The following is a 16,981-nucleotide window of genomic DNA, read 5'->3' on the forward strand; positions in this document are numbered from 1 at the left end:
TATTTGTACAACTATTCATTGTTATATACGAGGGTAAGTCAATAACTGTAAGTCTCAAACGTCGGTTTACCGAATACAGTTTTACGATATTCTGCAGCCCATGGTCAGTCAGTGGCATCTAGTGCAAGATGGCAGGTGTGCTGCATGAGTGTACACGAGAACAGCGCGCGGTTGTGGGTTTTCTTGTGGGCCAAATGACTGTCTACAGAAGATTTATTTTATTTATTTTATTGGGTTATTTTACGACGCTGTATCAACATGTAGGTTATTTAGCGTCTGAATGATATGAAGGTGATAATGCCGGTGAAACGAGTCCGGGGTCCAGCACCGAAAGTTACCCAGCATTTGCTCGTATTGGGTTGAGGGAAAACCCCGGAAAAAACTTCAACCAGGTAACTTGCCCCGACCGGGATTCGAACCCGGGCCACCTGGTTTCGCGGCCAGACGCGCAGACCGTTACTCCACAGGTGTGGACTCTACAGAAGAAGTGCATCGCGAAATGCGTCCCATGTATGGCGAGAACTGTTTATTACGGAAAGCTGTGTTCAATTGGATCCAAGAATTTAACAAGGGACGGCAAAGCGTCAGAGATCGGGAGCAGAGGTGTCAACTGAAGCCGTAGTGCGGCGTGTAGAACACATCATTCGTAACGACCGATGTGTGACGATCGACGACGTAGCCCGTGCTGTAGGTTGTTCTCATGGAGCTGCTTACAACATCATGCATGAGCAGCTGAAGTTTCGTAAAGTTTGTGCATGGTGAGTTCCCCGCCATTTGTCTGCGGAACACAAAATGAACAGAATGAGCCTGTCCTTGCAGCACCTCAATCGGTACAGTGAGCAAGGAGAGGACTTCGTACGGCGAATTGTTACAGGGAACGAGTCGTGGGTTTACCACTTCCAACCGGAATCCAAACGATCCTCCATGGAATGGAAACACCCCGCCTCCTCATCCAAAAAAAAGTTCAAGACGATTCCATCAGCCCGCAAGGTTATGCTGACCGTGTTTTGGGACACGCAAGGCTGAAATTTCAGCCTCAGGGTCAGATTGTGAATGCCCCACTCTGCGGGAACTGCGACAGGCCACTCGCCCCAAACGACCTGGACTCCTGACAGCGGGCGTGATTCTTCTGGATGACAATGTCCTCCTGCACATAGTCAGACAAACGCAGGAGTCCACACCTGTGGAGTAACGGTCAGGGCGTCTGGCCGCGAAACCAGGTGGCCCGGGTTCGAATCCCGGTCGGGGCAAGTTACCTGGTTGAGGTTTTTTTCCGGGGTTTTCCCTAAACCCAATACGAGCAAATGCTGGGTAACTTTCGGTGCTGGACCCCGGACTCATTTCACCAGCATTATCACCTTCATTTCATTCAGACGCTAAATAACCTAGATGTTGATACAGCGTCGTAAAATAACCCAATAAAAAAAACGCAGGAGCTGTTGCTAACATTTCATTGGGAACGTTTGGAACAACCACCGTACAGTCCCCGGACTTAACCCCCAGTGATTTTCGTCTCTTCGGGCCCCTAAACAAATCATCTGGGTAGCCGCCATTTTGAAAATGATGATGCCGTAGCCCAAGAGGTCACAGCCAAAAGACTTTTTTGCTGCTGGCTTTCAAGGACTTGTAAAGAGATGGGATAAGTGTCTGAATGTACAGGGTGAATATGGTGAAAAGTGAAATCATTTTCAGTGAGTACTATTGTGCCTATCCCGTTTTGCGACTTATTTATTGACTTACCCTCGTAAGATTAGGATACAGTCCATTTAATTCGTATTTGAATGATTTTCCCAGAAATAAAATGAAAACTAAAGATGCCATCATCCGACTCGGGACTTGGGCTTAGCTAATATAATTTAACGAAATTATTTTTTTACAGGCGCACTTCTTTATGCAACACCGAAATTAAAATTGATATAATTTCTTCAGAGAGAGAGAGAGAGAGAGAGAGAGAGAGAGAGAGAGAGAGAGAGAGAGAGATACAGAGACCAGTTGATCTTCTATCTCTGTGTAGGCCTACATAATATATATATATATATATATATATATTTTTTTTTTTTTTCGAGAAATACAGTTGTAAGGTTTTTGCTGTCCGATTTCACATAGAATGTCCCATTTAGAGGAGACTCTCTTCACATGTCAGAAATTCTATGTCAGTATTGCAGGCCTATTAATAAATTTGAATTTATTGACCTAATTATTATTGTCCATGTATTGTGGGTCCCTATCACCACGGCATGGCGCGTCCTCAGGTTGCGGATAGAGGAGACGGCCTCCAGATATGGAGGGTAGCTGCGAATATATTGAATAAGCAGTCGCGGACAGACGATAAGGGGTGGTCCTCCAGCTTGGGGGTTGGGCGAAGGGCTAACAACCCATCACCGTAAAAAACAGCTTGTTACAAATCCATACAATAAGCCTCGGAATGGGACTGATTCTCTGGCACGTGTATCTTGCACAGGATAGGGACCGATGGCGGGCTTATGTGAAGGCGGCTAAAAGCCATTTGTAAGTAAGTAAGTAATTAATTATTATTGTTCCTGTCCGTTGTTAAAGTTTATACAATGAAATCCCGCTAATTCGGACTTCATTAATTCGGGATTCGCGATAATTCGGACAGCTCTTGACACTTGAAGATTAATATTCCACACATTGAAGGAAGAAATGAATGCAAAGAATGAAAAATGTGGTGATAAATTCAAATATACAACTTAAGATTTTTGTTAGATATTATAAATTAATTGAATTTGACTAAACGGAACTACTGGCATCAGAAATGTTATCTTGCCAAGAAATCCGTCATGGTGTACAGATACGGAAATAAAATTTGGAGGTCCCTTATTGTATAAGTTTCGCTTACAACACACTGCACTTGTGCAGTAAACAAGAGCCCCTGTGTAGCCTATATGCTGTTTGTGGACAGTCGTGCGAAATTGTTGCCTACATACAGGTGGACTCCCATCAAGACTAGCTCCAAATTTTAATGTCATATCTTTACATAAAGAACAGCAGCGGAAACAGACACTGACAAAACTTACCTCTTCTCATTCTTCCGGAATTCAATATACACCACTGGACAAAATAGAAGCAGGCTCTTGCTCAAAGAAATGAATCGAAAAGAGCCCAAAGAGCAGACAATTTTCATAACTTTAAGATAAGTTACCGGTACTGAAAGAACATATCGCAATCCTTTTCTCACATAAATCACATATCATTCGTTTAGGTAAAAAAATTATGGTAAAATGTGCATGAATTACGTGAGTAAATATGTTATATTGTTCTATCTGTATTAGGAATAGCATTAATTCATAATTGATCACCATAACTCACCACCCGGCTGAATAGAGTAGAAGCCTCGGTCCCTGAGTCGGGTGGGCATTCCGCAGAACTGGGGGTTGCGCTCACGACTGGTGACCTGGAGGTCGCTCTTCCTGATCCATTCCGTTACCCATCGTAACCTGCAGTCACAATTCAGAAACCGTCCTCCGAGACTCAGTCCTCTGAGCGTCGTGTTGAGATGGGCCAGTGCTAGCTCAGGCACGGTCGCCAGGGGGTTCCCGTCCAGGGCTAGCAGCGTCAGAGAAGGCGCCCCAAAAAACGCATCACTCGGTAGCTCCGTTAGCAAGTTGAAACCAATGTCAAGTACCTGCGAATCGTAATATGGGATACTACGGCGTGTGTGTAAACCTTCACTTTTCTTCATCCGCTAGAGCTGATATGTGCTCAACACACAGTTCATAGCAAGCAGTGATGTAGTTAAATTGAGGACGTCACCCGAATAAGGGCGTATACAGCAAAATGAAGTACTGATATAATAGTACATTATGCAACGAGCCTATAATGGCAGTAATTAAGACGCAAGTATGTTTGTTTATGAAACGAGCGCAAGTAGGCCTACAAAATAACATTACATTTTCAGTTTATGGTTTTCTTGTTCTTATATGTTCTTTTCTTCTTTGTGCATCATCTATTGCTGCTAGAGTCATCTTCACCATTGTGTGATGATGTCCCAGCTTTATTCAGCATTGAGAGCCAACTTTGGCCATCTTCATCTAAAAACTAACAGTTCTCTTAAGTCCTTCGCCTTCGAGGGTTCCAAAGGCACTGGGTTCATTCGTGTTGGACTCAAAAGTTTCAGCTGCGACACTTCCAAAAGATGCAGAGTATGAGATTGAAGCTGAAAATGCCCCTGATGTACTGTATTGCAGTTGTTTATACTTTTGCATCATGATTTTATGAGGACGATTTAAATGTGTACCCCTTTTATCATTGAGGATGTCACCTGAAACCAGTTTATTCTGAATTATTGTTAATCGTTTCTCTAAAATTTGCAATAGACTCAATAGAAAGTTTCGACACACATTAATTTTTTATCCCCATTATATAAAACACTATACTTCCACAAATTATCCCTATTCTTGAATGACTGAAGTTTCTTAGTTTTTAGATTCACTCTTTCAAGGCAAGAAGTAATAAAATTATATTGTTCTAATTTCGAACCCATGTCCCAAAAGCGTTTGAAAATAGAGAGTTCATCATCCTTTGAAATTTTATGTGTACACATTTTCATACATCATCTTCTTACCGGTGTAATGATTTCTCTTCCATTTCCATGCCTGTACAAGTTGTGACTGTTTCTATTTATTTTCCATTCTTCGGTTTTCCATTTAGTTTTCTTCACAAGCTTCTTTTTTCCTATATTTTCGGCCATGATTCGCTGCTGCAACTGATAACCTAAAGTAGGCCTAAACATAGAATATTAGCCTACTACAATATGGCTTGCAACAGCATGTGACTGCCGCTGTAGTAGGCGCGTTCACTTGTTCAACGTAAACACGTAACATTATATCCTGTGTTACGTATTGAAGCTAGACTTACGAAAATTTTCTACAGTGTGCTATACACATTCAACTAGCTAATCCCTTGATCGTCGGAAAACGGGCGTATAAAGATATACGCCGTTATTCGGGTGATGTCCTCACTTGTGGCTGAGAAGTTACATAAATCTGGATCTACTAATAGGGAGATAGCATAAATTGTGATCCATCTGGTTTATATTCGCTAACGTTAGATACAGTACTAAGCTTAGCTAGCTGCTTTAAATCTATGTTCTTTATTTAATGATGTGCATTAGTGTCCTGCAATGTTCGAACATGAGAGAGACAACCAAGACATTAAAAACTTCGTATTATTTCATATAAAAAACTAATAGCAAGATCTGTGCAGAAATTCTTAAACGGTTAAAAATGAGTGAAGAACTGCGAATATTTTTATAACAAAGTGGAACAAACACAACAGACCTCCTCCTGTAAAGCGAACATCGGCGAATATCGAACTTCGCCATGCTCGACAAACTTGAACCGAACATAGCGTCTGTATGCAAAACACTAATGTATACTCTCTGCTACATTTTTGTAAATCACTTTATCTTTCAGTATCTACTCGTGTACAAAATTTTAAGATAAACTTCGAACTTCATTGATTTATTGATTGATTATACTTTCAGAAAGTTTTACTCAAACTCCAGTTCTAAATTACAAGTACAGTCGAAACCGTTTATAGCGACATCGCTTTTAACGACGTGTTGGCTATAACGGCGAAATCTAACGGTCCCATCTAAATCCTATATAAACACTGTATTTTAAAAATCGCTTAGTACGACATCGCTTATTACGACTTATCGGAGAAATTTATGGGGTGTAACGTCCAATGATGGTTTTTGTTTGTTACGTATTTGGGGATTACTGACAACAATGTAACGCTTATTTTCAAACTCTTGTTTTCAGTTAGATTGTAGATTTAAAATCAGTACGTCTGTTAAACAGTCAAGGTAACACTTTGTTAGAATGCAAATATTTTGCTTACTGAATTCATTTTACGACTCGCTAATAACATACATTTTTTTTCTTAAATAATTATCGACGATATGTTGCTAGTTCTTCAAGCGTCATTGTTAACCATTTATTAGAATTTAGTTCTTTGTATAGCGTACTGTAGTCACAAAGTGTGGAGCTACATTTTTACCGTGATGATTTTCTGAAGCAAACTTACCCGTAGCTCGGTGAGGCTGTTGATGGCCGCCGTGGGGAAGTCTGTCATGAGGTTGTTGAGCAGGCTCAGAGAACTGAGCGTGTCGTTGACGCCACTAAACGCATCGGGACCGACTGTCTGGATGAGATTACGCTCCAGGTTCAGGGCCGTTAATGAATGCAGATCCTCGAGCAGGCGACCTCCGGGGCCCGGCAGCTCTCGGAGTCCATTCTGGGCCAGGTCCAAGAACGCCAAGGTCCTGAGACCTCTTACCGCCTCTGGTACCCTTTTCTGTCTCGTGCCTTTGAGATTGAGGTTTTTGAGAGATCCTTCTAAACCTCTGAAGGCCTCTGCAGACAGCGTGAGGTTGTTGTCTGAGAGTTTAAGAGTTGAGAGGCTGCGCAGAGTGACGAAGGCTTCATCTGGCACCCTGCCGATGCGGTTCCTGGAGAGATCCAACAGGGACAAGTTGGCCAGTGGACGTAGACTCTCGACCGGAACCTCCTCCAGTTCGTTGTCCTGCAAGTTCAGGTTCTTTAGACTAGCCTCCTGGCCGCGGAATGCGCCGGGTGCGATACTCCGAATTCTGCATCCGGATAATTGCACGTTGTTGAGTCTCAGGTTCTTGAAGGAACCGTCCTCCAGTTTGGTGACGGTGCTGTTGTTCACGTACAACAAATCTAGGGACGTGGTTCTCGCGTACCTATCTAACGCGGAAAGTAATCTGGGAAAGTCCACCATATCACACTGCACCGATAGTTCTTGTCCTAAGTTATAAGCACAGATACACGATGACTGCAGTTCCTTAATGTCTCGATGCCAAGGGCATTGTGCTGCTGAAGTTTGCGCCACCAGGAGCGCCGCTGTCAGTAGCCAGGTGGACGCCCTCATCACGACCTGGAAAAACGAGAAGACACCCAAATAAAATATCTTTAGTGTTCCTTCAGACCAACTATAAACACAAATGCTTTTCCTTATATCTAACAACCATATCAGCGGAAATTTGACTTTGGTTGTACGGAAGAAGTATGGTATTAGTGTTTAGTTTGGATGTAAGTATATTCATGAAAATCGTTTCTATTCAATCAATAGCTGGAGAGAAATTAAAAATAAGTAGACACCTTGATTAAAAATTAAATTCGTGGCGCGACAACCGATGAAGGATCAAGGCTGTTCAACCGACTGCTGGCCTCACATCCACATGGCTCAGTAGAGGTGAACGATCATATAAACAGAACGGAGGTGTCGTGTGGTTAGCACGATGATCCCCCATCCGTTAAAGCTAGTTTCTTTAACTGGATTTCGCTACCTATCGTAGCACTCCAAATTCATCACGTTGCTGGATGGGCACCGGTCCCATAGATTGGCAGAAATTTCGTGACAAAATTCTTTCCTCATTTCCTAACGCTAGTCCTATGCGCGGGACGGCCACCCAGTTTCCATATACTACATATTATCTAAGTGTTACATTTTCGGTTGTAGTAAATTAAGCGAGGATACTCTAACATATTTTCTTACTTAATTTAAGGTTTATTAATGCCTAATTTCTTTTGTAGCTATATTATATAGTTTGTGGTCATATGTATACTTTGTTACATTTAATGATCAGCTCCGATAAAAATATACACATTACTGATATGTGCAATTATTTCCTCTTGCACAAGGTAGACGCATTGTACGTGTTCAAACGGTTGAGCTGAACAGAGCTAAGGGGAAATATATGCCTGAATATAATTGAGGAGTGTGTTTGCAAAACGATATAAGTGCCCGGAACTATCATTAAGGTTTTTTAATTGAAAACGTGTTGCTAATACTGTGGTAAAGATACAAGTGCCAAGCATTCGCATTTAGTTAAAATAGTTGCCCAAAAAGTGCACTTGGTATATCTCGAAAACACTTTTTTTTTTTCATTTCCTGAAAAAAAAATTATCATTTGGCACTTATACCGTTTTCCAAAAACACTGGATTGTCATTTTATATGAAACTTAGAAGAGTTTGTAGCACTTCTAGATGTTAATTTTGAAACGTTAGTTTTATGTGCTATACCTTTCGTGACTTTTGGATAGTTTTTCAACCTATCAGCTCTTTCGATCAATTTTTCTTCAGTTAGAATTCGGCTGTTCTAACTTGTTTCTTGTATAAAAATTACCCAGACACCACAAAATACTACAGATTATTAAACTATACTCGTGCTCACGAACATCGGAAGTTTACTTGTTGTAAGAAGTTGCGACGATGCGCCATGATACCGCTTGTGCGCGGTATGACGGTCGTGAAAGTGAAAAAATCTCTGGTTGAAAAATCATTATCGATACTTGAAACTAATTTACATCTAGAATCCACCATTCTGACAGAAAAGGTTGAGGACCTCTGTATCATAACATTCTTAAGCTGGGTAGCGAAAACAAGAAGGAATTTGTTATTATAACAGCAGGTTGGGAAAAGTTGTCCTGTTAGCATATGTCGAACAGGTTCTCTAGAGCCGTGTAATCAAACAACTGTCTGGAAAACAGTTAGTGGGCCGATCTGCTCTTTTAATTAAATCGGAGCATAGACTTCACGCAATACTTCGAGGCAGGAGAAGTTGCCGCACAAGCCAGGAGCCCTGTGCCACAAGGGTGTTACAACTGTGACAAGTCGTGTGCATTCTTATCCTCTACGCATATTTCAGGTGACAGAAGTATAATTATAGCCTACAAGGTCATTTTAAAATCACTTCACATTTTAAAGTGTTACAAATATTATTATAGTATTTGACGTAGAAAAAAAAACACAACAAAAACATCACTGTGTTGGGCAAACACTCGGAATTTTCGTTTGTTACTTTTTGTAATTCCATAATAGGAACAAGCCGAGATGGTGTTCGTGTATGCCCAAGCAGGTGGAAAGGTAGAGAGAAAGCACAGATGTACCGAGCCACGTACCTGACAGACAACACCACCCACATCACACAGCATTTGGAGTCTATTTTTTTTTTTTTTTGGCTTATTCCTGGAATGGATACAGGACCATTGTCCTACGTTGCTTAAATCATACTAACTGCAACACACACAACTCACACTGCAAGTTATGAGAGAATATCGTCAATGCCATCTACCGTGGAAACTATGCATTTCCGGACACAAGGTGATATGAACTTTCGTGCTCCATTTTCACTCAGGAATCACCCCTTGAAGTTTGTCGGTGGACTTAAAACTCACTCTGTATATATGGCAAAGAGAAATATATCTAGTCAGGTTTGGAAGTGCAGATCTTGCAACTCATGTAACAATGGTTGGCATGGAGAAATAAATAAATAACAGCAAACTAAGTCTGTAAAACTAGCCATGTGGACTGTAAGCAGATAGTCTCGTGTGTTCTTTGGTTAGCAGAAACAAAGTGTGTGAAGCATGTTCAACGCCGATTTCGTCGGGAATACAACCTTCAAAGACATGATCCCATTCCTGACTGTAAGAGAATAATGGCCTGGGATGCAAAGGGATTCCGGTGAATATCACTCTTTTGAAGGTCATAACTCGGAAACCAAGCATTTCCGGACGCATGTTGTAATGAACTTTTTGTATTATCTACATATAGGGAATACATACCTGAAAGTATGCCCTCTATTTTGAAACACCTTGTATCTCTATGACATTTTTATTATTGACTAAAGCTTATACCGTTGCTAGTATAGGCCTCCTGTTGGTTGGAGTTCGGTTGCAGAAGATTGTTATTCCTTCGGTATCTGAATCTTAGTAGACTTATACGATTATAGTATATGTGTGTATATTGGCTTCGTGTATATATGTGTATATATACAGGGTGTTAAAAAGTATTCAATATTTAGGAGATGGTAGTATGCATCAAAACAAGAAAATAATGTCTAATAAACATGGGTCCTACAACACATACTTTTTGAGATCTGAACACTTGTTTGTAGAGGTGCTCAATGTGACGTCCATTCATGGCAATGCATTTCTCTGCCCTTTGGCGTAAGGAATCACGCACTCTTTGAAATTGACCTGGTTATTCTTGATAACCAAAAGTTTAGGGGATTTAAGTTCGGGGAACGAATAGGCCAAGATGTGGGGCCTCCCCGATCAATGCAGCGGTCCTGAAACGTCAGCGTCAGGTGTTCACGCACATTGCGAAGAAAATGTGCTGGTGTGCCATCATGCATGAACTACATCTGTAGTCTTTGCTGACATGGCACATACTCCAGCAAGGTAGGCAATGCGTTAATACGAAAGTCCTGATAACGAGCCCCAGTTAATCTCTGTGGTAGCACGTATGGCCCTTAATCTATCGCCAAGAACGCGTACCCATACATTGATTGAGAATTGGTGCTGATGCCTTATTTCTTCAACTGCATGGGGATTTTCATCAGTCCACACATGCTGATTACGAAAATTCACAACACCATCTCTGCTGAATCTCGCTCATATCTGAAACGAAACTTTTGTTTTCAGCATTCCTTGCGACGTATCAGTATTCTATCAACTACGGTATGATAATCTGGTAGTCTGCTGTATTGTAGGACAGAAAAATGCATTGCCATGAATGGATGCCACATTGAGCACCTCCTATGAACAAGTGTTCAGATCTCAGAAAGTATGTATTGTAGGACCCATGTTTATTATACATTTTTTTCTTGTTTCGATGCATACTATCACCTCCTAAAATATTGGATACTTTTTTTTTTTAACATTATGTATGTATATATACGAAGCCATCTAGAATCTAGATCTGCACACTTACGAGATTTGAACATGGATCTCTAGCATGTTATTTCTATGCTAAAGGAAAATCCTACTGAAGAGATTCAAATTCAAAGAATTCTTTCCGGAAAACACTATTTCAGGGACAAAAGAATAACTTCAATGTAGTTCTCTTGTTAACTGATCTCATAACCAAGTCCTCAAGAAAGCCCCCAATTATTTGTTGACAAACTGCAAATCCTCGGGCGAGAGTTCACCTGTCCGGACTTGTTGATATGTTGGAAACATTCCGAGATGGATGTCACAGAACTCTCCCAGCTTGGCCTGATCGTCGTGCGAATATCCGCCTGTTTGCCTGTTTCATATTGTAAACAAGTTGTTTTCTGCGACATTTCTTCCCGTGCTCGAAAGTAAAGGTCATTGTTGTGTTTGAGATGGTTCCCGCGCGTTGCATAATGTGTTTTCTTTCGTAAGGCGGGGTGAAACAATGGGACAGGAGGAGCTGTGTCAATCCGTGAAGACTGCGGGTCTGACACACTTCTGGTTTATCCCTTCCCCCTCACCATGGCATTAGTTGCCACGACATGGTGTGCGGAAGAGGAAGTATTACAAGTATTAACATTGCCTTAATCCCGGGTCGCTCGTTGTGAGGATCTATCCATAGGAGATCTGGTGCAAAAATGCCTTTGAGGACAAAAGGGTGAAAAAAGGAGGTCTATGGCAATTTCACCAAGTCACCATGTAATGACACTTTTTTACACTTAATGTAGAGTCTGTTTTTTGCTTTTATGTTGTTGCTGATAATATAGATTATCTCAGTAATTACACTGGTCAACAAAATTTAAACTTTTGTCTGTTAAATGGGAAACAATGGGTGATTCTAGGTGACTTTTTGTGCTGATTTCAAATCTTTTTACAGAAGTTTTCTATCACCCAGGGTTTTTGAGTAATCACGTGGAAAACATTTTTCGTATCTATACATTATAGCATTACGATATCTTAGCTGAAATTAAATTTATTGACCTAAAATGTATGTGAAACATATTTTCGGCTGTACTTTGCTTGAGGTAAATCTCTCTACAATATCCAACAACAGTCTGCCAACATAGTTGGACATCATTTACTCTGGTAGCGCTTTTCCATTTCCACGATGCCCTGGTGGAAATGCTTCCCGTGCTCGTCGCTCACAGCCCTAGGTTTTCAGGAAAGAAATCGAGATGGGATGCAGAAAATATATTTTTTAAGACATATTACATCCCATGAACTTGTAGTTCTCAGTCATCTCACTGACAAGTTCTCTGTAGTTCTAAGACCTGAAGTTTCCTAAAACGTTCGTGACAACATTTTTTAAATACAACCATGCAGCTGCTTCTTGCATATTTAACTGGTTTTCAAATTGCGCATCTTTCATCAGGTCCCTTTTTTGAAGTCAACAAATATTCCTGCTTTTAGTTCAGTTTCACTGAATCTTGGGAACTTATTTTTCAGGAAGAGAAATGCACTGCCATCACGATCCATTGCTTTCACAAAATTCTTAATCAAGCCTAGTTTGATATGCAGTGGAGGCAATAAGATTTTTTTCAGAACTTACAAGTAAGTGGTTGGTGAAGAACATTATCTTGTCCTGGATTAAAGTGACTCTCTCTTTGACCCGTTCTTTTTTTATATAATGATTACTTTTATCTCTGCTATCCAACTTGCACAAGAAGCAGCAAAATTTAGTATAGCCAAGCTGTAATTCAAGTGAGTACCTATTACTTTCAAATCCCCACATATCTGCCAAGAAAAATTGTCACACTTGATAATGGATAGTAAGAGCTTCATATTCTCATAATTTTCCTTCATACCAACTGCATAAGCTAAAGGAATGGATGGATATTTGTTTCCATTATGTAGTAATTATCCTTTCAAACTTGTTTTTGAGAAGTCTATTAACAAACGCCAATCCTCAGGTTTATGTTCAGCACCCAGTGAATCGAACAAATTCTCAACATCATTGCAGAAAACTAGGTCCTACTCTTTAGAAAACAAATGCTCAAATTCCTTTTGGCGTTGGCGAAAGAAACTTACTTTGGTGTTACCTGCAGCAGCTTCCAGCCTTTCAATCTTGAGACGAGTAATTCTCCCTTGCTATTACTTAAACCAAGATCCGAACCAAATCATTTAAATCCTCCTGTGTTAGAAAGTGAGGTTCATTTATAGTATCATTTTCCACAAAATCTGGACCATTTTGTAATTCATTCTGAACATCAGGAACACTTTGAATTACTTCAGTCAATGTAATATCATCTGGTGGAGTTGGTATGGGAAGTCCTGACCCTTGAAGCACCGGCCGAATTGCAGAAACTAAAGATTTATATTTAACAGTGTCTGGACTTCGAACTTATTCCAGATATATTTGTCAAGCAGAAGTAGCAGTCTGTCAAATGATCCTTAAGTTCGCGCCATATCATTGGGACTGCAAAAGGCATATGACGGGATCATTTTAACCAGCTAGTTAATAGTGTTAGGTACACATTTAGCGCAACAGATTTCTGGGGCCCATGTCTTGTTCTGGTCTGTTTTGTTGTTAAAATAACAGTCATAAGCTCTTCTAACTAGAGGAGTAAAATTTGGCCTCTGCGATTTTAAAGTGAGCTCACCACACACTTAACAGAAGTTGTTTCTAACAATAAGACACTTTCAAGACATATTTCTTATACATTATACACTTATACACTACTCCTTACACTGCACTATTAGGTACGGTATTATATACTTCTATCACAATTCAATTAACAACGGAAGAGAGCACAGGATTAGCTTCTTTCTTTAAAGAAAGCTTCTATTCATCTGGGAAATTGACCTTACAATCACAGTTTTGTGAGGGAAATGCCATTGTTGTTATTCATGAATTCACAGACAACAATACCAAACGTTACAAGTCAATAGTTGACACAATATAATGAAATATAAATGTAAAATGCGCTTTCTAATCAGCATGTTGTATACCACAAATGCTAATAAACATGAACAAATTTATTTAAAAAAAAAATGGTGGGTGATGGAAAATTTCTGACTTCATTTTTGGAATCAGCAGATGGCAATATATAAGAAACACCCGAAATTATTTATTTAACAAAATCATTGTTGACCAGTGTTATCAACAATAATCTCACTAGAGGTTTTGATTTTATCGATAAATCTGCGAGTGGAACACGAGCAGATTTATCTAGAGAAAATCAAAACTCGAGTGGGATTTAATTGACTATTACACGATTAGAAGAAAGTATATAAAGATTAGAAGTAACAAAGTACTCCAATACAATAAAATATTAATTGGCTTACGAAAATACAACTGTCTTCAAATGTATCAACTATCGAACCTGACGATGTCATATCCAGGCCTTGTACACTTGTTTCTGACAAATAACAAATAAGTATTATTATTATTATTATTATTATTATTATTGTGCCATCTCAACATTACGCTAGATGGCAGTAGTGTTTTATGATTGTTTTCTTGTTACCGGTATCAGTTGTGCCAACTATGGAATCATCATTGAACTCTGTGAACTGTTACTAGTCAAGAAGGCATTGTTGATTCTGTTTCATTTTTATTAAAATGCAACATTCCACTTCAATTATCCGAATCCCAGTAATCAACGTCACTTGACAGATGATTTTCAATAAATCTTAATATTAAACAATCTCTGATACGTGACTATCCATAATATCATATAGCAGAAGCTATAACATAACCTAACTAATATACTGTACACAAGTGTTAGAAAAGTTTTAATTAACGACGATGACATAAAAAATAAACATGAATAATTTTAAAAGGAATAATTATTGAATGTACAATTTTCAAATTTGAATGTGGTTGGTGGTTCAATTGATGTTATATTGGACGTGTGCGTAATAGAAGTGAACTCGTTGATTTAGGCCTACATGGTGTATTCAACTTATTCAGGATTTCCGAATGAATAATTTTAAAAGGAATAATTATTGAATTTACAATTTTCAAATTTGAATGTGGTTGGTGGTTCAATTGATGTTATATTGGACGTGTGCGTAATAGAAGTGGAACTCGTTGATTTAGGCCTACATGGTGTATTCAACTTATTCAGGATTTCCGAATGGTGCTCTTCATTTATTTGTAAATCGGATTTCAGAAGATGCATAGGTATAATCAGTGATTTTTATTAATTCTTGTTCTTGAATGCCAATGCGAGTCATATTTGAAACTGCTGTGCATCGACTGGAGTGATTTGTAATTTTATATATATTTTTTTTGACGTCCAGACCAGCGCAGTTTCAAATGTTGGCAAACAAAGAAACAAATGCTAGGGACGCGATAAAATTAAACAAATGCTTGGGACGCGATAAAATTAAACAAATGCTAGGGACGCGATAAAATTGTGCGATAAGCAGCCATGATTGGTTGAAATACGTCCTTTCGTACCATTTTATTGGTCAAAAGTAGTATGACGTAGTAAGAGTGTAATAGTCGATGTAAAAATTAGGATAAAAATAAATATCGAATATTATTTTAGTTATGGGCATCATACATGTGGTAGAATAAATTGTCCAAAGTATTAAGTTTCATGTTGGATAATAATATATTAAAGCATATAAATAACAATTGAAAGAACTTTTTTATTCGATCATGCTATAAAACGCCAATTACAGGTGACATAACTGATCTTAATGGCATACATTAAAGTACTGCTATTCATTATGTTATTGCAATTATCGATTTCCAACTAAGCATATGCGATATTAATATCGTACGCGCTATATCCCGCAAGCCTTGAGAGCACCAATCCAAAATGACAGGCGCGAGTTTTGAAAGTGACATTGATCGAATTACTCCAATAATATTAACCGAACTTCAAACATTCCACTGGAAGCCATTCCCCAGATAAATTTCACAAACTGCACAATCAACAACATGTATTTAAAATAAAATAAATTCTGTTCATGTTAATATTAATATTATAACAAATTGAGTTAATTTCCTGTTTTTTAATGTGTGTTGCTTTGAGGTTAAAATCTTCAAACCAAGCCCTGGAAAAAATCAATAAATATGGGGTACACGTCTGCCATCTGTTGCACTACTCGGGAACACGCTGAAAAGACACTCACACTCGTGCCATCTGTTGCAATAGTCGAGAACACGCTGAAAATACACGCATGTTCACTATTTCACTATCAGTTATCACTAAAGTAAGAAGGTAAGACATTTGTAAAAATTCAAAACTTAGACATTATTATGGTCGAACAAAAACAGTTGAATGCATCTTGCCTATAATGGTAATTAAGACGCTCGTTTGAAAATTATGAAACTCGCTTACGCTCGTTTCAGAAACATACTCGCGTCTTAGTTACTACCATTATACTCTCGTTGCATATTATATTATTTTGATGTGAGTGTTGTAATTTTTCGCAAACTATTTCATGGAAAAGGTATTACAGTGTATTATTTTGTTTTTCACTTCCTGTCTGTAAACAAATCAGTAAGTGAATGGATTAATTAATACATAAGTAGCCTACCATGTGAATACAGCGGTTAATTCACAGATGTGACGCTATGTGGGGGTCATAGATCCTGATTCTAATCTCCCAAACTATGTGAAATAAATAAATAAATAAATAAATAAATATTACGTAAAGAAGTGAACGAAACAATGAATGGATAAAATATATATATATAAGTATATACAATATATATATAAGCGTCGTTAAATAAAATATAACATTTATATATATATATATATATATATATATATATTCTTGCGTGCGCGCAATGAATAGCCCTGTTTGCTCCGTATCATGGATGTAGAGACAGCCAACGTTTCGAAGCTGAATATTAGCTTAGTCACCAGGAAAGGCAGGGAAACGGGAACGAGAAAACCTAGTCCTGGAGACTTACTGTTGGTAGCGGATCCAGCAGATAGTTTTCCTATTCCCCTTCCTCTGTCTTCCCTGATGACGAAGCCGACATGTAGCTCCGAAACGTTGGATGTGTCTACATCTAGTACACGGTGCAAATATCTGATAATTTCGCACCGTGATAACCATCGCGACTAGTTAAGTCGCCATATGACGTTATGTGAAGGCCACGGTCATGAGTTCGCATCCGTGACGGCATGGATAGGCCTATTAATTGTTAAATATAATAAAATTAATGTACAAATAGGCCTATACAGATCAATAAATAAATGAATAAATAAATAAATAAATAAATAAATAAATAAATAAATCATATG

General features: G+C 38.9%; 2 protein-coding genes across 3 annotated transcripts in view; one reads left to right on the top strand and one right to left on the bottom strand.

Annotated features, from left to right (window-relative positions):
* Rab3GAP1 (RAB3 GTPase activating protein subunit 1) overlaps positions 1-16,981 on the top strand; it is a 290,503-nt gene that overhangs the window by 58,481 nt on the left and 215,041 nt on the right. The gene's annotated exons all lie outside the window — the stretch shown is intronic.
* Positions 1-16,981, bottom strand: part of haf (leucine-rich repeat and fibronectin type-III domain-containing protein hattifattener) — a 155,144-nt gene that overhangs the window by 20,854 nt on the left and 117,309 nt on the right. For both annotated transcript variants that reach the window (XM_069821563.1, XM_069821562.1), the window contains exons 2-3: positions 6,052-6,927; positions 3,331-3,646 (exon numbers count right to left, since the gene is read on the bottom strand). In XM_069821563.1, the coding sequence (XP_069677664.1) occupies positions 3,331-3,646; positions 6,052-6,927 (1,192 nt within the window). The remainder of the gene's footprint in view (positions 1-3,330; positions 3,647-6,051; positions 6,928-16,981) is intronic.

The sequence above is a fragment of the Periplaneta americana genome, chromosome 3 (genome assembly GCF_040183065.1).
Source record: "Periplaneta americana isolate PAMFEO1 chromosome 3, P.americana_PAMFEO1_priV1, whole genome shotgun sequence".
NCBI lineage: Eukaryota > Metazoa > Arthropoda > Insecta > Blattodea > Blattidae > Periplaneta > Periplaneta americana.